At 37.3% G+C, this 19,747-nt stretch overlaps 2 protein-coding genes, 1 long non-coding RNA gene and 2 other non-coding genes across 8 annotated transcripts in view; 3 read left to right on the top strand and 2 right to left on the bottom strand.

The window, feature by feature from the left end:
* The first annotated feature begins 43 nt into the window (after positions 1–43).
* Positions 44–8,700, top strand: LOC122569606. 3 transcript variants are annotated; one of them, XR_006317522.1, is made up of 5 exons: positions 44–276; positions 343–3,286; positions 3,634–4,038; positions 4,849–5,230; positions 5,428–8,700. It is a non-coding gene; the product is annotated as an uncharacterized LOC122569606 (long non-coding RNA). The 3 variants fall into 3 exon arrangements; XR_006317523.1 differs by having other exon boundaries at positions 343–3,808; positions 3,900–4,038; XR_006317521.1 differs by having other exon boundaries at positions 343–4,038.
* A 119-nt stretch (positions 8,701–8,819) lies between these two features.
* Positions 8,820–10,700, bottom strand: LOC122569605 (A-kinase anchor protein 14-like). The gene is made up of 4 exons (XM_043730882.1): positions 10,557–10,700; positions 10,345–10,491; positions 10,084–10,269; positions 8,820–10,018 (listed from the first exon to the last, which is right to left on the bottom strand). The coding sequence occupies exons 1-4, from the start codon at positions 10,698–10,700 to the stop codon at positions 9,899–9,901; spliced, it is 597 nt and encodes a 198-aa protein (XP_043586817.1). The 3' UTR covers positions 8,820–9,898.
* Positions 10,701–10,733: 33 nt separating this feature from the next.
* LOC122569598 (protein furry) overlaps positions 10,734–19,747 on the bottom strand; it is a 23,420-nt gene continuing 14,406 nt past the window's right edge. Inside the window, exons 25-45 of one of the 2 annotated variants that reach the window (XM_043730863.1) lie at positions 18,581–18,685; positions 18,386–18,520; positions 18,046–18,314; positions 17,830–17,956; positions 17,558–17,748; positions 16,775–17,412; positions 16,530–16,695; positions 16,153–16,462; positions 15,765–16,068; positions 15,188–15,696; positions 14,801–15,109; positions 14,528–14,696; positions 13,891–14,063; positions 13,747–13,821; positions 12,952–13,125; positions 12,722–12,859; positions 12,466–12,647; positions 12,206–12,398; positions 11,875–12,132; positions 11,311–11,812; positions 10,734–11,174 (exon numbers count right to left, since the gene is read on the bottom strand). In XM_043730863.1, the coding sequence (XP_043586798.1) occupies positions 11,011–11,174; positions 11,311–11,812; positions 11,875–12,132; positions 12,206–12,398; positions 12,466–12,647; positions 12,722–12,859; positions 12,952–13,125; positions 13,747–13,821; positions 13,891–14,063; positions 14,528–14,696; positions 14,801–15,109; positions 15,188–15,696; positions 15,765–16,068; positions 16,153–16,462; positions 16,530–16,695; positions 16,775–17,412; positions 17,558–17,748; positions 17,830–17,956; positions 18,046–18,314; positions 18,386–18,520; positions 18,581–18,685 (5,091 nt within the window). In that variant the 3' untranslated portion in view covers positions 10,734–11,010. The remainder of the gene's footprint in view (positions 11,175–11,310; positions 11,813–11,874; positions 12,133–12,205; positions 12,399–12,465; positions 12,648–12,721; positions 12,860–12,951; positions 13,126–13,746; positions 13,822–13,890; positions 14,064–14,527; positions 14,697–14,800; positions 15,110–15,187; positions 15,697–15,764; positions 16,069–16,152; positions 16,463–16,529; positions 16,696–16,774; positions 17,413–17,557; positions 17,749–17,829; positions 17,957–18,045; positions 18,315–18,385; positions 18,521–18,580; positions 18,686–19,747) is intronic. The other variant, XM_043730866.1, reaches the window with a different exon arrangement.
* On the top strand, positions 18,842–18,914 carry Trnaa-ugc. The gene has a single exon. It is a non-coding gene; the product is annotated as a tRNA-Ala (tRNA).
* Trnaa-agc lies at positions 19,158–19,230 on the top strand. The gene has a single exon. It is a non-coding gene; the product is annotated as a tRNA-Ala (tRNA).

Raw genomic sequence — 19,747 nt, 5'->3', positions numbered from 1 at the left:
AGCGCACCAACCTGCTTCTATCCTGTAGCCACCAATGAAACTGCGAGAGCCGACGTCGTTTTTTTATTTGCTCGCCACCTTCTTTCGTCCCGCGTCGATGTTTCACGATGCTTCTCTTCTATTCGTCGCGAAAATACGATGCCAAGTGTAAGCTGCATTTATCGACACTCGTAAATCTCGAGGTAACAGAATAATGGTTCAGATTTAAGTATCGTAGACTAACGTTGTATTGGAGAAGGAATTGATGGACATTAAGAAACAAGATATTATGTAGTTGTATGTATAGATAATATCGTTTTCATATTTCTCTTTCTAGTTTACATACTTTGTTCATTTTTTTAGATCGAATAAATCTCGACGCCCTAATCGTCTTTGAAATGATTCGAAGAACAGGTGTCTCGAAAACTCTATTGCAATCATGGTACTATCGACGGCGGGCCTAAAAATAAAGTCACGAGTGTCGAGCATCCCAACTGACGCAACTCGCAGGAGCTTTTCTCAGCGATGGATTGTCCATCCGAATTTCTACATGTCATCAAATATACGTAACATGTAACTTACCTCGTAGTCTCTATGTTAATAAACCAGCGGACGGGGCGCATCTACAGGTGCCTGAACGCGTTTCCGATGGAACGTGTCGCGTAAAACGCGCACTTGGAGAAGCTCCAGGTGCGGAGGAGGAAGTACGTGTAAATTGTGATGAAGTAAAAAGAGAAGTTGGATGGATCTAGCGGCAAAGCCACGTGCGTTGCTATTTTTCACAGAAACGAGACAGAAGCTGACTATACGTTTTTAGATTTATCTATACTATATATGAGCATATATTATACATCACATACTATCGAATGAATGAAATATTGTCATATATCTTTTTCAGTTTAAACAATCGAATTAGCAAGAAATTAAAATTACAGAGTGCTCGTATTTCAGAGGATACAGATAAACATTATCCCTAATGGTTATCCAGACCAGAACGAAAGGGAAAAAGTTCCTCGGAAATTGAGGAAGGGGATGTTTTTTTGTTCGATAAGGAAAACAGCGTCATTAAGTGCAATCCTATTCCGTTTCGATCGTTCGGTAAAAAAATAAATGTTTCGGCGAGTGTGTCAAATATCGTCTCGAAAAGTATCCGGAAACGCCTGGTTCTTCTTATAAATCAGCGTCGGTACACTCCCTCTTTCCACGACCATGTCATTTAGCGAGAAGTTTTCTGCTGGAAAAAAAGGGAAAAGCACGCGATCGCTATTTAAAAGGCTCGTAGGTGGGTGGCTTTTTAACCGAAGTATATACCGACATAGGGAGAGGGCTTCGACTTCGCTCTTCGGCCTCAGTATGGGGTTGCCGTGCTATTTTCAGGCCGGTGGCTCGATGCAGCTGTCGTGTTCTTCGGGTAAACCACCTCTCTTCTATTCCACGGTCACTCGCGGGACAAGGTAGAACGTACAGATTGGAATTCTAAATTCACGATTCGAGAATTCGTAAAGGATGACGCATCTTCGCTAATTTTGACCAAAATTAGACGATCGCGATAAAAGAAATGTAGTACTACCGGAAGTTCGTTTTATCGTTTTACCCTTTCTCGAAATTGATATCCTTCTCATGTTATTTTCATTTATCTAACCATTTTTCTATATTATTATCTTTTCTCGATGTTTCTGAAACCTTCCATTCTTTACGATTAAAGTTGTTCTTTCTACTGTAGAATTGAAACGATAATTGATAAAACGCACTAAGGCTGAATGTATTAATAAAAAAAATATTTTATTTGTCAATGTAAGAACTACGCGAAGTTATACTTTTGTACGGAATGGTAAAAGGCATCAGGAGATAGAAAGATAGAAGCTATGAGAACTATTTAATTGATTGCCTCCAGCAAATGTACGGGGAGAAGTGCGTGCTGAAGAATAGAAGACGTGGATGAAGAAGATGACAAGATTCGAAGATCTTGGCAACGAGCCAGACGAGATTTTCAGTCGTCTACGTGTACTTCCAACTTTCATCCGTCTCCTCTTCTAGCCACCGTACACGTCCTCTAGGACCTAGGGTGCAACGACACCGGGTTTTAGATGACAATTTTCTATTTTCAGTACATGAGTCATTGTATGCACATACCTGTTCTATGTAAAGTTGATGGTTTTCTATGAATTCTTAAAATTCCAAGAAAGTGGCTTTACAATATAAGAATCTAAATTATTAATTTAGTAAACTTGCGTGAGATACTATAGTATTAGTATTAGTATTTGATTGTAATCAAATACAAGTTTATGAATCTCGATGTATAATAAGGTGAAGACAAGAAAGAAAGAAGAAAGGAGTATTAGAAGGTTAAAAAATATCAACCGGAACGGCCCTTAATTTAGTTTCGGGTGCAAGAGGTTAACACAGGGTGGGGATGTCCGTGGAAGTGCTCCTACAAGGGGAGAACGCCGTCATACGAAGCACGTTGGTTCATGTTTGGAGGAATGTCTTTGGGTATAAAGGGAGACAGTTCCTTCCGGAGACGGCGAACAGCCGCCTGTTTCACCCCTCTCGTCCCTCAGATTTGTTCCCTTTCTTTATATCGTTTTTCTTGCGATTCGTCGCCACTTACTATCTATTAAGATCAATGAATAGATATTTTTACTCAAAGCTTTTTTACGTAAAGAAAGTCTTATAAATTTCATCAAAATCATCTGAAAATCAATTTATATGCGAATATCTAATATATTACATTTTTATTATGTATATACACCAGAAAATAAAGAATAATTTAATGATCAATTTCAGAAAAGCATGCAGAATAATGAAATTTATAAAGAGGACGGAAGTATAGTAATTCGTAGATTAATTGCATGCCGATCAGACTATAGAACTAAATAGCTTCGCAGGTGGCAAGCAGGCATGCGAATCTAAAAAGGGTCACACACACGAGCACGTGCTCGCATTTTGCACAATCTTTTCAAAGACGGAGGCGATCAGCTGGCGGTATTCTCTCTTCCTTTTCCCCTCTTATCTCCTTTAACGACGAGAAAAAAGAATTAAAAAGGATAAAAATGAGCATACACCCCCTTCGTCCGCACCCGCATCCTGTACCAGAGCATAGTGCTGCTTTCGTAAAAACCGGCCTGTCGGTTTCCATTCAAAATGCGCGAGTCACGAGGGCTCATTCACAAATTTCACGACGAAATTCTACACTCGGCCGGACCGTCTGCGATCTTGATCGACACAACAGAGACAAACACATAAGAGTGAGAGAGATCGGGCTATCCTTTTTCTTGAAACCTCTTGTTGCTGGATTTATATTCACGTAAGCTTTTTTTTTGCAACAAAAGAACCAACGATGGTTCATAATGACGTACACGATGCATTTAAATTCGTCGCAACCGGTATGAGCACAGGAATTTATCGAGCAGTCAGCTGATTTTACGTATCTACATATACTGACGTATAAGATCTTTAAATGATCATAAAAATAAGGACACCCGAAATTCTATTGAAAAAAGTAATCAAGATATGAGGTTTTACAAAAAGACTTTGTCACGATCAGTGTTCTTAATTGGCATTGACGAATGCACGAACATTAGTACAAATGATATTAGATAGAATTCTGTTCATTGATCTACGCTGACTGAAATATACTTAATGATCATGTAGATTATTGCCCGTCTGAGATCTGGAGAATGTTAATGACTTCCGTCTCCCGCATCAAACATCGGAAGCGCTAGGATGTGAAAGAAAGAAGGATGAACCGTTAACACGACGCACGGGTGCCGTTCGATGATTATTCGACCGAGTGTCTGTTTTCTGATGGGATACATCTCCTGTTGCAGTAGGTGGTTCCTTCTATCGCTTCGCGTACGGACCACGTGCCACGCTGATCCTCCCTCGTTGATTCTCTTTCTTCCATTGCCGTATTCCAGACGGCTTTAAGGAGAGATGAAAAAAATGAAGGGGACGGAAAAAGAGGAAGTGGACTAGACGATGAGGGGACTGAGGTCGTAGTCCTGAACAGTTTGCTGGTGGATTCATGGAATTCTTTCTTCTACGCACTTTTAATCGGTATTGTAAAAAAAGTTACTTAATAAATTGATAAAGTTACGTATAATATACTACATATTTACTGTGAAAAAATTAATATGCTAGTTAAAGAAGAAAAGATTAGAAGAATAAATGAAAGAGTAGGAAATAATTGGGGTTGATACCTGTGTTAATCGTTCATATTATACTGAGATTATGAAAACTTGGATACGTTTAAAGGTCTAGTGATTATATTGTCCCCACTCAAACGTTCGTCCATGGAAAAGTTGTAAGAGGGGTTAAAGGGCAGGAGGGTCGCAGACACCGAGTCACCAGCGGCAACGGGCACGCGACCGACACGCGCCCTTCTTCTGTCTCTCTCCTTCCTATCTTCCCCTTCTTTTACGCTTCTTTTTCCATCGCAGCTTCCCTTTACACACACATGCATTCATCTCTTACACGTGATCATCTTGAGTTTACGCGCGCGTACGAGATGAAAGGCTGGTGTTTTGTCACATAATTTGAGATACCGTAATTTGTAAATTAGTCGAGAAATGTTTACCAATATTACTATGCGAGATAAACACAGATATTATGATGTTCTTGACACTGACGCTAATGGTAATTATTTAAATATCATTTAATGTACAAATAAATAGTGTTTTATAAGTTAATTTAGTTAATTCATGAAGCTAAATTTATGGTTTACAAAAAGTAAAGTATGTAGAATTTTAAAGGCCAATTCATGCGCCAGGTTGTTTCTGGTCTCATAAAAAATATTTTAAGTGACCTTTTGCGTCTGCTCGGTACACGTATACGTGTAGGTAGCTCATTCAGATTTCCTCTTTCTAGTGGCTCATTGAAGAATCCAGGCTCAAGAAGATGCTCGTTGCACATTATCTCAATCCTTTAAACAGTTTCCGTAGCGATTAATGAATGACATGGGAAGAACTAGTAACCGTTTTACTACACGGAAACCACAGGAAAGAGAGACTTGTAATTTTTGTTTAATAACGAAGCGAGAAACATTTTTCGAATCGCATTGCATTAGCGTTGTCTGAAAACATTACTGTATGAAAATTCTACGAAGAATGATTAAGGTCGATGAAGACGAAAATGCGATCTGTTGTAACGAGGGAAATCGGACATCTCTAAGTATAGCTCGTATTTGCATGCAGATCAGGGACGGATCGTACTGGGTTGCCAAGCTGCTACAACGTGCAAAGTCCACAAGGTTTGTAGTACAAAATTTTTAGTCTATTTTTTCATGTTATGAAACGTTTTCATAAATAAGAAACATCATCGTTACCGTATTACGATACATTCATTTGGTCTTAAAATCTGTACATAAATTTTATTTTTAGGATATTATATTTTTTATATTTTTTATTCTTACATATATATAGAAAAATTTCATTCATGACGTTTCAGCAATCATTTGTATCTACTTCGATGACGATTACGAACTTGGCAATGCTCGGAAAGAAGCGCCATTGTTGCACAACCAAATTCCTTCTTTCGGCTTTGGGATACTGATTTCAAAATTTCTCATTGAGAAGTTTCTGTTATTGTTACGAGAGTTTACAATACTTTATATGAGGTGGTTTCTAGGATCAGTTATCATTATTGATCAGTGATCTTAAAGGACCACGTAGGATTTGCCAACGAGGAAAGCGAGAGCCTCGTGCCAAGAGCGTTTAATGACACTTTATGAAAGACACTTCGTGAAGCTAAGAAAGATAGTTTTTGTCTTGTTTGTAAACATACAACAATGTATAATAGGAGAAAAGATACACTATCAATATAGTAGTACACGAAAGACTAACTAATCAAAATGATAAATATTGTTAATTAGATGCAAAGAATAATCAAAGAAGCATGTAAATAAAATTAAATAATAATACAAGAAGATAAATTAGATGCATCTAATGACGTTTTAGATGAGCATGAATTCACGAAATTAAAACCATGACCATTTTGCAAACTCCTGGCCGACCACCAACGATTAACCATTTATAATTACGAGGATACTACATTTTGGCACGTGACACAACATTTATAGATCGCGTCTCGATTTAATCGTCGTCGTTTCAATTATTTTTCTGGCTACCTGTCATCAGAAGCGTGGATCCGTGGATCCAGTCGATGCCAATGATCGAAAAATAGATCCGAGCGCAACCTGTTCGAAATAGCTGGCGTGAAACCTGTAACGTAGCTGCGTGTGTGCCGTTAATGTCAGCACGCTGAACGTGTAGATCGGTATTGGAATACCGACATCATGGTCGGCATTTAAATGCAAAACACGACACAAGTCAAGTGATTGCTGGATGACCGTGTATATTGTTTCGGACAATATCTATCCATAGGTTGATCTACCTTTGAATGATAAGATTCTATATCCTATGATCAATGGTATTTTTTCAATTTCATTTTCAATCCTTCGAGAGAAATTAACCTTGTTAATTGTAGAACCTTCAATAACGTTTGCAACCCAGGTGGTAGGTTTCTGCGATTCACGGGGCAAATGGAGATCATGCTTGAAGGTGTCTAAGCTAAAGGGAAGGAAATCTAATTATAGAAGTCGTTGTACCGCGTGCTGAAAGTGGTGGAGGGTGTGAGTACGGGTGCACGAATGAGAATCGGTTGCATTGGGCGGCCATAAAATGCAGGCTGCATCCGCTTGCCGCAGATGTACTTGGAATGGAGTTCCAGTACTACGACGAAACCAAAAGAATCTCTCGTTTCGAGGTTCTATGCCCTTCCAGATATCGAGGACAATGAACTTGAAGTGTACGCGATAGAAACAGATTCCATGGATTCTTATTTGACGGAAGATCGATCGCGAAAGGAATGCGAGGTGGTCCGTTATTCTAAACTAAACTGAATTTGACCACTTCCAGACATCTGGATACACTTTCACTACCATCGTTCTTGCTATAATGTAGATGAATGTCAAAATGTTTACCGTTTCTTCATTGTTAAACATTTAGACTACAAGCTACAAACAAGCATTTCGGAAAATTAACAGTGGTGAAACTAACCACCCCTACAATATTTATAACAGTTTTGGCTGGAATCTCATTTGGATGATTGTCTTATCACGAGTAGAGCAAGTTCATTACAGTATTCATTCATGCAGGAGCCATGTGGTTCCTTAATCCACCCTACGATATTTCCTGTCTGAGTGATAAAAGGGATCAAACATTTACTACTAAAACTTTACAAAGCAACAAATATTGCTCACTAATAGATCATTCTTGCCCTTTAAAAAATACTAAGCTCATTTTTAATTTTATGAATAATCAGAGAAACACATAACATATATTGGTCTAGTGCTGATAACAGCAAATTCTAATAACGGGGGACAATATATCGTCATTGCATTTGCAATCGAACAGAAATAAAAATATTTGTATCATAATTTCATACGCGTTAACTATTTCTTACGGGTGATACGTTTATCGTCAATCTTACCCGTACAAATGATTGGTCACCCAACTGCACCAGCTGTGACATTTCGCACACGATCGACTCCTGCCGCTCGGACCGTGATTATTATTGTTTCCTTCATCTTTTTTTCTTTCTCTGAAAGTAGCGGCGCGTGTGTCCGTGACGTGGCCATGTAAGGGCTAGGCGGGGGTGCTGGTCGCTAATTTTAGTTCGTCTCCAGGGTTCCTGGAGTCGTCGGCGAATCGGCAGCTGGTGATTCAAGACGTAGCCTTGCACGTGGGTACGTGTCTCACCGTTCACGCACGACGGACATCCCCCTTCTTGTTTCTCCTCTCTTCGAAGGAGGTCGACATGTCCACTCGTTTCGTTCCAGATGTGTGCTACGTTCAAAGTCACGCGATATATTAGACATATTGCTGGGTACTAAGACGAACGATTTCGAGGTCATTTTGGTTGTTCGACTTGAGATTAGATTGGAAAAGATTAATATCTTAGTACTTAATCGAAACGAATCTTTTAAGGTAAAATCTTTTTTGAGAGAATATATATGTTTTTCGTTGTATTTAATTACTCAAAGGTATTCTTCAATTTTGATGGAGATTGTTATCTGGCTTCTTCAACCCTTGAAATCAAAAGGCAGAGAGGGAAGAGGAAGGGACGCGTGTGTCTCTTTGAGAAGGAGCTAAAGGGGAAACGGAGGAGAGGTAAACGAGATCTGGCGGCGGCTGGTGCAGCGGATGTTTGAAGCTGTTGAAAGTGAGGCGGTGCGGTGGTTCCTTTCGCCTTCTTTCTCTGTCTTTCCTGTTGCGTTTCCTTCATCAGTTAGCCACGATCACGGTAAAACACGGTTCGCGGAGGAAGCACCTCGGCGGATGTGATGTTTAGGACATGGACCGGACAAAAAACTCTTTCCGTATAAATAGGCAACAGTGGTTGGTCCCGGTATTGCCGTTTAACTTTTGACCCACATATTTTCATTGATTATTTATTAAAGCACGTATTTATTTTTCTTTTTTCTTTATAGTAGCCTTGCGTGGCTTTGGTATAGAAAGTAAAATTACGTGTATTAATTAAAAATTAATATTCGATTAATACTAATAAATTAGTAGTAAATTAGGTCTTATGTTTTAGTGGTCACGGTTGACAAGAGGATAATGATTCTAACGAAGTTGTAAATGCGTTGGTAACATGATCACTGTAAAGAACTGCAGCACTTGTTGGCCTGTTTCCACTTGGGTTTCGGAAGTCAAATCTTTTTTGACCTGCAACCTGCTGGGTCAAAAGAACGCGATCCTCTTCACAACTGTGCCGATTCATGTTACAGTAACAGAAGGAAACGGAAGGAAAATGATGAAGCTATTAACACACTAACCTACTCTACATTAACACCTACTCGTGTTAATAACCCGTTTACTCTTTTAACACGCGTCCATTATAATACTATACAGAAATCGTTATTGTTAAATACGAGAGAAATATAGTATAATATAAATACGACAAAGTATAAATGTTTTTAAAGTGCGTACACTGCTAAACATTACTACGTACTTAATTTAGTGAGACTAAAGGGGTACACGACGCGTGGATCGAGTCAGATATGCTCGACACGTGGTTGTCGATATTCCAGGCTCCTGCCGAGAAACACAGACCTCCCAGTGTCATCCGACCACCATGTGCACGCGAGCTCGGTGAAGTCCCTCTCAGGTTTTGAAATTGTCTTCTATTTGTCGTGGTATCACCGAAACCGAATGGCATGTAAAAAAGCAGAGAGAGAGAGAGAGAGAGAGAGAGAGAGAGAGATTGAGATTGAGAGAGAAAGAGAGAGAGAGAGAGAGAGAGAGAGAGAGAGAGAAACCATCCGAAAGACCAACGCACGGTTTACACCTCCTCGATGTGCTCGATGAAAATTTAAATAGATCCTTTCGAAGCGACAAGTGCTCTGCATATACTCTGTGGGAGAGTCTGTTTGGAATTACTGTTTTTTTTTTATGAAATAGATAATATTACAAAAAAATGGAGAACGACTATTTGAGAATTGGTAAGAATGAATCAAAGTTGCTGTCTTAGAAATATTATATTTTACCAAAATCAATGCTGATCAGTAGTTGTAAGCGGTGTAAGTGAAACTAAAAGCAACGGCCGAGGTAGTTGTATTTTCCCTTGCAGTTGTCACCTGCTCTTGCTGCTTGACCAATTGAAATAAACCTACGTCTGCCACTCAACCAGAGTGCAGCAGGCCTGTGCCCATTTTCGAGGAATACGACACCCTTACTTTTACGATACTTTGCATATGCCTCTTAAACTCGTTATTGTTTACCCTCGCTAAAAGTTTTACGTGTTCAAATGTAAATTAAACTGCAATTGCAGAGTGTATTTCAACCGAAGTCAGTTGAACTTTAAGAATAACGATAGATATCGTATAGCAAAAAGTAATTTATATTTATGTATAATATTAAAAATTGAATGTTTTAAACATCATTGTTTTCATATCTAAAATATCATAAAGCCATTTAGGTCTGAAAATCATATTCAAAGTATGTGTAAACTGATGTCCTTCGAAAATGTAGGAAACCTAGGAATAAATAAATGTATGGTATTAAATTTATTCAATTATTATTCGTAGTAAAGGTAACTCACATCGAGGGGAAAATGAGGAGGATAAGTGTGATTCGAAGCGATGTGGAAGAATACACTGACTGTGACTTGAGGTTCGGGATACGCTGGAGTAGGTACACTCCAAAGAACTTGGTATGTATAAATTTCAATATTATATTTATATTGAAGACCCATGAAGTTTACATGGAACATCCAATCCTTCAAAGCCTACAGGAACACTGTATAAAAATATTCGTCTAAAGATTTATTATAAATAAAAATCTTTATATATCGAAGTCTTACTGATAATGCATTCCACGATTTCATTTCATTTGTCACAGTTTCTAATCCATTTCGTGCGGTCAAACTGCCACACGTAGGCCATTCATTACCGAAATAGCCTAATTTCCGTGTAGTTATACCAGTCACATTGTCAAAAGTAAGTTCACCCTGTTAAATTCTGTATTTGAAAATTTCAACATTATAAAATTAGATGAAAAGAATTTTTTACAAACCAAGTTATTGATTATCTTGAATGCATTTAACGTTGCCTGATCAACGAATCTTTTAATAAAGTCTGTTGTAGTACGATAGCATTGATACAAGTGACCGTCGGCTTCAGGTGTGATATTATATGCTGAGTGTTTATGTAAAAGCATATTTACAGGATGTGAAAATTGTAGAATGGAATATTTTCTTTGAGTTTCCAAAAATTTATTTCACCGAACTTACATATGTCATTACGTTCGTGTTAAAAAAAGAAACGACAAAATCGACAATTTGGTGCTTCCGCTCGTGCGTGTTTTTTTTAACGTCTATACGATTACTTCGCGATATACATACATACATACGTCTATGATTGTATACAAGATACACGAATAAAACGCACGATACAATTAAACTATACGAAGACTTGAATTTAGACAAATAACTGTCTATAATATATGATACATTAAAATTTATGTTAAATCAACAGTCATTTTTCGTATTATTAGGATGATCATGCTGAGCCCGTGCCGCCTTTGTTGATGCTTCCAAACCTGTAACAGCCGCTAAAACTTGAAATAAGCTTTCCATCAATCTACTAAATATTTCTGACATTTCATCATCCTTTCGTGTAACCACAAAAATATCTGAAAAAAAATGTGATAATTAATTTTTATTGTATAATATTTTTAACATAAAATACATAATATTCTAACAATTTTTATTTTACACAAAATATAATATCTATTTTAGGATGATTTAGTGTATGATTCGGTATATTACCAGATCTATCTTGTCCTAAATATTTGCAATACATATTAACAGCAGTCGTTACGTCATCATCATCATGAAAAGGATCTCCTGGCCATTGAGCTCTATGCAGCCTTACAGCTTCAAGCGCAGGACACCAACGCGCGTTTCTAAGTAGTTCTGCGACACGAGCAACTTCTTCCACAGCACCAGTGCCGGGCAAAGGACTAGGACTAGGCGTTGGAGTTGGTGTCCCTCTTTCACTCTCTGTACTCTCTTCAAGTGCTCTACTCAGAGCAATCTTCATATTCGCAATTTCTGCGGATATATCTAAAAGCGGAATTTGTACGTTTCGTGCAGCATTCATGAGAGTACCTAGCATCTTATTTGAAGCTTCGATTAATAATAACAATTGAAGATGAAGTTTATAGAGTGCTCTGCCTAAGTCTAAGAGCATTTCTTCAAGGCCTGCCTCTGTTGTATGACCACTACCTAATGCTTGGAGTTTTGCCGCTGCTTTGGCTGCTTCCAAGCACTGAAAAATTATATATTAGTAATAATTACATATGTGCATATATTTAATAAGCAATTATTTACTTCGGTAGCATGATCTTTTTTATCAAGGAATGTCTCAAGATGCTCTTGAATTTCTAACATTCCAAAACGCAATGATTCATTTAATCTTTGATTTGCGAAAATTGCGATCGAAAACCAAATTAAAGGTGGTTCGGCTTTTGAACTAAGTAGTTCCGCGTGACTAGATAAATGATAGCCTAATTGAGTGGAGGCAGGACTGCCGTTACACAATAAGGCACTAGCTTCTCTTGTAAGAGTGACCGATTTACTGCTTACATCCTGATAACAATAATATAAGGTATTAATTTATCAATATTAAAATACATATAACTGTAACAAACAATATAATTACCCTTAAAATTCTGCCCAATAATTGGAAGAAATCTAAGGTATTATAAAGGGATTGCGTGATTAGATTTTGAATCTGTTGGCGCCAAATTTCTTCCGCGTCATCTCTTACAACTTGTCTAAAAGGCATTAACGCTGACAGATTTGGTGATGCATTACAAGGAGTCACATCTCCTAAATCTCCAGCACTAGAGCCACTGCATATGAAATATGAACGAACATCAATAAAACAGATTTTTTTGCTTGGTTTAATAAGAAACTTACGATGTGTCAGACCTTGTCGAAGAATCATGTCGAGTACGACTAGGTATTAAAGATAGGGAGGATGGTGGGAACATTCCAGGTATATTGTTTGCTTCCTGTCCTGCTCCAGATCCACCGGGTACTTCATCTAATGGTGATTCTGAACCAGCTTCGTCATCTGATGATTCTTCCGCAACACCGCGCTACAATTTTGATATTGTATACTCTGATTCTTATTAATTTATTAGAATTATTAAAAAAAATTTTATTTATTTACCCGACTGGTGTGTTTACTAGATGATTGAGTCTTTTCACTTAAACTTTCTTCAAATTGCCTTAAACTTGGTTCTCTTTCTTCTCCCTCGCTGAGAGGACGGCGTCTTACTCCCCAATTGAAATTATCTGTACTTTCACCCTGTAATACATAAATGAGATATTTTTTATTTTAAAATCAAGTTAATTTATATCAACAATATATGTATAAACATGTTTAAATGAAACACTCACCTCAACACTTTCGCTTTCATATTCAAGAAAATCGAAGTCTTTAAATACGCCAAATTGTTCATCGTCTCTTCTTGAACCTCCGCTCAAATCGTTATTTGCACCAGACACTTCTTCCGTTGAAGAAGCCATAGATGATTGTCTTTCCATTAGGTCTGAACTTTGACTGAATATTACCTGCGTTATAAATGTTTAATCTTTAGTTAATAGAAGGAATCATGAAAAACGAGAACAGGGACTTTGTCTGACACATCTTAATTTCTGTCTTTACTATGTGACAATGCTGTGAACTTTAGCGATTATTGTGCATTTACGTGTTCATTACTGAACTCTTTTATATATGTCTCATTTCAACTGATATAGCGATAACGTAAAGACTGCAATAATGCACGCGTACATTGTATCCTGATACACCATTTTTCATACAATTAACATGCTACACAGAAATCTACTATACATAGATAATCCTACAGATAATAGAGACTTTCTTTCGTTTCCAAAATTTTGTGCAAGTTAGGTATTTGCACGAAGCATGTTAAAGCGTGAATATAACTGATAGGACATCACATATGAAAATAAACAGATTCTTTTTTACTCTCGTGATAATGAGTGCAGACTGCATTTAAAGAAACCTGTTACCTTGCTATATAATGTCATTGAACTAATGTGTTCATCCTAAAAAGGGGTACACAACCAGAATCAGTTAAAAGATATAATATTTGGTTGAAAGCTATTGGAATGAAATATATGTAGCACAGACAAGTTTTTGAAAACAGTTTCTCTCCAATATAAACTTACAGATGGGCTCTTTGGTAGTCCAACTCGTTGACCGCATGTTGTTAGAAGATTTACCAAGCATTCTCTAACACGACCCTGGAATATATATATTTTATTAAATATCATATTTGCAAATTTTATGTTATTTAATATTATTTTCCAAACCTGTGACATCCATGGCCTTTTCCAACCGGAAACCGCATTACTGTCAGCTGGCGAAAGAGATAATGAACATTGGGGAGAACTAAGTGATTTTTCTTCAACTCCTTGACGTATTAACCACCGTCTACCAATTACGGGTGTTTGTGATAAATCGAACGTGAAATCCATAGTCCTTCCTATTTACGAATAGAACATAACAATTCAATTTTATGACAAAGAACTCAAATTGTATTATTTAATATCATATTAATTATTTTTAATATTTGTTTGAGTTCTTTGTTAAATTGTATTATTTAATATCATATTAATTATTCTTAATATTTGTTTAACAAATAAATTTTACCTTTTCTAAAAATGTGTATTTGAAAAAAAATAAATCGATAAAAGAGTTCACAGAAATTTAGATTTATTTGAAGCGTGCTATGTGGTAATAAAATTTAATTTTGATTAAAAAAATAGTAACTATATTTCGTAAACAATTTACAATTTACTATTATTATTATTTTTATCGCAACCTGAGCATCGTCAGATAAGCAATCCATGCAGTGAGCGTGTTCCGCATTGTAAGAGGAAAAACAAAACATAATAATTTTTTACGTTCACATCCATGCAAAGCGTATATTAAAGAGTAGCGTTTTACCGGGTAATTCTTTTTTGGTGAATATCTCGGTATCGGTGAAACTTGGATGTGGAGATGATATTGAAGATTCCCAAGATGATGCATGTACTGATGTAGGTGGTGCTACTAATGTTGATGATCTTGTTACTACTAGCTTCAATATTTTAAGGGCTTCTTTCCAGTGGGGACCCTAACATTACATACATTATTATCAATCATCTGCTTATGAGAAAGCTATATATAAGTATTGTGACTTATTTCATTTCTTTGTCTGAAATGGAATTCTAATCATACCTCAACATATTTTGAAATCACTCTCAGAAGTTCAGTGTTGATCGGTTGTGCTGCTTGCGAAGCTAAATCAACATAATGTAACATACAATGTATAATACTAAGCACAGGTAACGCAACACTTCCTGGACCTTTCTCCAATACTTCGACCAGAAAAGCAAGCATATTGAAACTGAGATGAGCGTATGTATCATATAAATATTTGACAACACATTTAGTCCACTGAAAACTTTCTTTACTAAAAGTACGTCGACTATATAACGTCATGACAGTACCTAAGTTTTCTAATTTTTTTCCTTTCTCGGCGCTCACCTATAAATAAAGAAACATTGTATCCTCCTTATAAATAAAAGTACATATGAAGTTACTATAACATATAATGATACTTACTTGTGCAATATTTTCTGCGCTTCTAATACACAATTCATTAGCGTCTTCATAATTTAAAAGCATATAGGGAAGGAGCGAAACAACGTTCATCGGAAACGCGAGGCTTTGGGTTGGATCAACAACTGGCAAATCCAATAATGGAGTGAACTGAGATAATAATGTTACGACAGGTTCATATGTATTGGGACTAGTACATCCTTTTAATAATAGTGCATGTACACCAGGAAATGAGTTCCATCTTAGCTGCTGTTGTAATTTTTCAACTTTATCTCTAGCATCTGGTCGATCTAATGGTAATCTATGAAGTACACGGCTAAGCAGCCTCAATGCCAAAAGAAATTCATGCTCATAGTCCGATTCGAGTAAAGACACCGATAACCAGAATAGCTGTGCCAAAATAGTCATTTTATCATCTTGTGTTGCTGAATCACCCAGTAATTTAAGAGATTGAGCCGATCTCGAGCGTGAAAGATTAGAATTGGGATATTTATTGCATCTGTTATCTAATTCTATAAAAAATATTCGACATATTACATATTACAATTTATGTATGGCTATTAATGCAAATGTCACATACCTTTTATTTCACTTGCTGCCGAGTTACCACCACTTGATTTTTTCATACAGTAACTGACTGAGTAACTGGTACTTCTTGTATGACCACCTTGATTTAAGTGAGAGAACATATGTGGACCTGCTGGATATCCATTACCTCCTCCTGGACTTCGTTTTCCACCAATTAAACCACCCGAAGCTGGATCTTTATTATTTAGATTTGGAGTAGACTTAAATATTTCTTTCATAAAATCTAAAGGTCGGAAGTCGGATTCTAGCGAATCGACAGCTGCTTCAAGTGTTAATAACAATTCAGTTACATAGCCCTATACACAAATTAAAGGAACAGAATTGTAGCCATTATAAAAATATTCATATAAATATTATAAAAAGATAGATACACCATGTACCTGCATATCTTCTCCTTGTTCGGCAACTGTTTCTACCAATCTAGATAAAATATCAGATAACATTCGAGATGTAATAGGAACTCGTAATGCTCTGAATACTTGAAGAGATCTCCCAGCATAATGTCTAGACGAACAGGATAGACCTAATTGTAATGCAGTTTGTGCCCAACGTTGACTAACCAGAGCGTGGGGTAAGGAGTCTCTAAAGACTCGCAATATATGTCGCAATAATACTGTTAATTGTTCAGCACTGCGAACCCACCATACTTTGGCAGTCATATCTTCATAGTTCCACAATGGTTGATTTATCCTATAGAAAAACGTGCTTTCAAATTTTGTAAAAATATTTACAAAAATATATCTACTTATAAACGTACCGAGATGCTAAGAAATTGATCAAAGATTTGATTACATCTTGAATTGGCATGTTCGGACCCGGTTGTGGACCAACCCAGTTATTTGCGTCTTCTGGTGTGACAATAACAGGTGGCACCGTATTCGATGAATTTGAAGTTGAAGGCCAATTATTGCATACGGATGACTCTGTAAAATCAACGTTGTTGTATTAGCCTTTTTATATTATCAACAATACATACAGTCACAGTAAATGTTAACTCCTCACCATATGCATGAGAATTCGAATAATCTTTACAGTTGTCCACAACTGATTGATTTGTGTGATTCATTGATAACGGAGGAGTAGATGTTAAGTTAGGGATAGGTGAATGAGTAGGTGTTCCATTATTAGAAGATGGAAAAGGTGGTGGAGGAGGAGGAGGTGGCGGTGGTGGAGGAGCTGAATTGAATATAGACGATTCCGGTGGAAGAGGCGGTGGGGGTGGCGGCGGCGGAGGCGGAGGTGGAGGAGGAGGAGAAGATGAAGGTGGAGGTGGTGAAGATGATGGAGGAGGTGTTGTAGAAGGTGGTGCTGGAGGTGGACCGTATAGATAACTGTCAAATTCTGGATCAACCTCAGTGAAGTTGTGTTCGAGTATTGGTAAAGCTGGAGTAGAGAGACCTAAGCCCAATTGTTCAGTTTTTGATGCCAATAGTACCCGTGCTACGCCGAGATGATCTCGATGATCCCCGAGGACAACCAACAAATTTAACAAAAGACAACGACAGTGATCCCTTACGAGAGGTCTTGAATGATCCAAGCCAAGGAAAACTATATGTAACATTAAAGGAACATGGATAGCCCAGTCAAGTTGTATGCCATCAACAACGACGTCAGTCAGCAGCATAACGGCAATGTTGCATCTGAAATTCATAATCGTAATAGTCATTGCAATGAGGATGTTTTGAGTATGCTACAGAATGATTATTTATTTTTAAAAATAAAAATCTATTTATAAAAGTTACCTTAGTGTACAAATTAAATAGAACTATATATAACTATCCTTACCTATGGAATCCACTTATAGGTTGCGAACTATCTGGTAGGTATTCCGTCAAAGGAGCAAAGTATCCACCATATTCAGGCATTGGTAAAGGATGTGGCTGTGGAATATCAAACTTTTCTCCACCACAGGAAATTTTTCCATTTACTCCCACGGGTCCGTTCCGTGTGCCGTAACAAGATTCATCTGTAGTCAACTACAATCAAACACAAAATATCGAGTAAAAGGCAGTCGCAAAATAAATTGAAGTATAAAGTCAATAACGAAGTTAATGTACTTCGGCTTCTGTTGTAGGAGTGGACAAATCATCCGGAAGAACTGGCGGACCGCTCGCAGTCCGTGTCTTTTCCGCTCTTGGGGTTTGAAATCCAACGAGTGCCCGTAACGCAGTATCAGATTTGGAACTATAGAGTAGAATATATGAATTAATTACATGAATTAAGTGAATTAATAAAAATATATTACGAACTATTATGCCTGATATAAATCTTACCTGGTTTTAACAGGATCTTCGCCTGAGTGCCTTTTAGTATGAATGGTACCTTTTTCAACGCCCAAATCACGCGAAGGATTTCCAGGGTCAGCAACTGGAGCATCGCTATGAGAAGAAGCTTTTCTCATACTAGTTAATCTATAAAAAGGTGGAGTTTCGGTTCTTTCGATTAAACAATTTAATGTTTCGACTGTTTGCAATTCAGTCATCATCTCGTCAACTAAACGATCTGGCCGGGCTCTTGCTAAATACAGGACAACACGCTTCGCCTAAAATATAAAATTAATGATTTAATGATTTAGATAAAAGTAATGAGTTTTCTGATTAAACAATTACATACATATGGAAGCAGTTCCTGTGGCGCCATCCCCGAGACGATGATTAAGTAACGAATGATTACTTTTAAATTGTTAGGCCAACAACCACATAGTGTTGCCCAAAGTTCCTCCGTCTCTTTAGGATGCTCATCAGAAAACTATATAATAAAATTTCTGTTGTTATGCAGTTAGCCGTAATTTCCTTTCATATACGATACCTTTGCAGTTATATAAAATAAATTGTTCAAAACCATCTCCGTTGCTTCCGCACTACCCCAACCCTCTCTGCGTGCTCCACCGCGAGACATATCAGTTGCATAGTACTAGACAAACGAAAATTTTAAATATTAATTTATTTTAATTTAACATTAAGGATATAAATATGTAACAAACAATTGTATATAAACAAAAAAACTTCATCAATCATTTAAAAAGTATACTGAAAAATAAGACTATTAGTAAAAGAAGTAAAACTAAAGGGGGGCGTAGCTCAGACGGTAGAGCGCTCGCTTTGCATGCGAGAGGTACCGGGATCGATACCCGGCGCCTCCAGAAATTTCATTTTTTTTTTATTATTATTTTATAAAATCTGGATCACATTAATATTACAAAATGATAAAGGCAGAAAACTAAACTAAAAGGGGGGGGGCATAACATATATGGTGGACAGCTCGCTTTGTATGCGACAGGTATCGGGATCCATACCCGGCGTCTCCAGACTTCACTTTTGATCCTTTTATCAAAATTGGAGCACTCTGATATTGCAAACTGATAGAGAAAATTAATAAAATCGAAGGGGGCGTAGCTCAGATGGTAGAGCGCTCGCTTAGCATGCGAGAGGTACCGGGATCGATACCCGGCGCCTCCAAAATAAATTTTTGCTCCTTTCACTAAAACTGGACTACATTATAAATCTACAATGACAATTTAAATGCATCAGACCAAAAGGGCGTAGCTCAGATGGTAGTGCCCGAACTGCCCTGTTTTTGCGATCAGGTTTTCAGAACAGAGATTGGAAGAAAAAAACGATATCGTATATAAGCACCGCCCTACAGCGACTTAAATCTAAGTTATATAATTACAACAATAAAAAATGTAATTTGGACACACAAAACATTTTATGGCTATGTCGAGCCGTCACGTATCAGTACTTTTGCCTAAACCACCCCACAACCGAAGTTCATTGTTTATTGTGAACAACATACAAATGTAATATTCATCTACTGGTCAATAAGCGTTATAAAAAAAAAATCAGATGGTAGAGCGTTCGCGTAGCATGCGAGAGGTACCAGGACCGATGCCCGGCGTCTTCAGATTTCACTTTTGATCCTTTTATCAAAATTAGAGCACTTTGATATTGCAAACTGATAGAGAAAATTAATAAA

The sequence above is a fragment of the Bombus pyrosoma genome, linkage group LG7 (genome assembly GCF_014825855.1).
Source record: "Bombus pyrosoma isolate SC7728 linkage group LG7, ASM1482585v1, whole genome shotgun sequence".
NCBI lineage: Eukaryota > Metazoa > Arthropoda > Insecta > Hymenoptera > Apidae > Bombus > Bombus pyrosoma.
The sequence above is the reverse complement of the archived record's forward strand: the minus strand, read 5'-3'. Positions and strand labels throughout refer to the sequence as shown.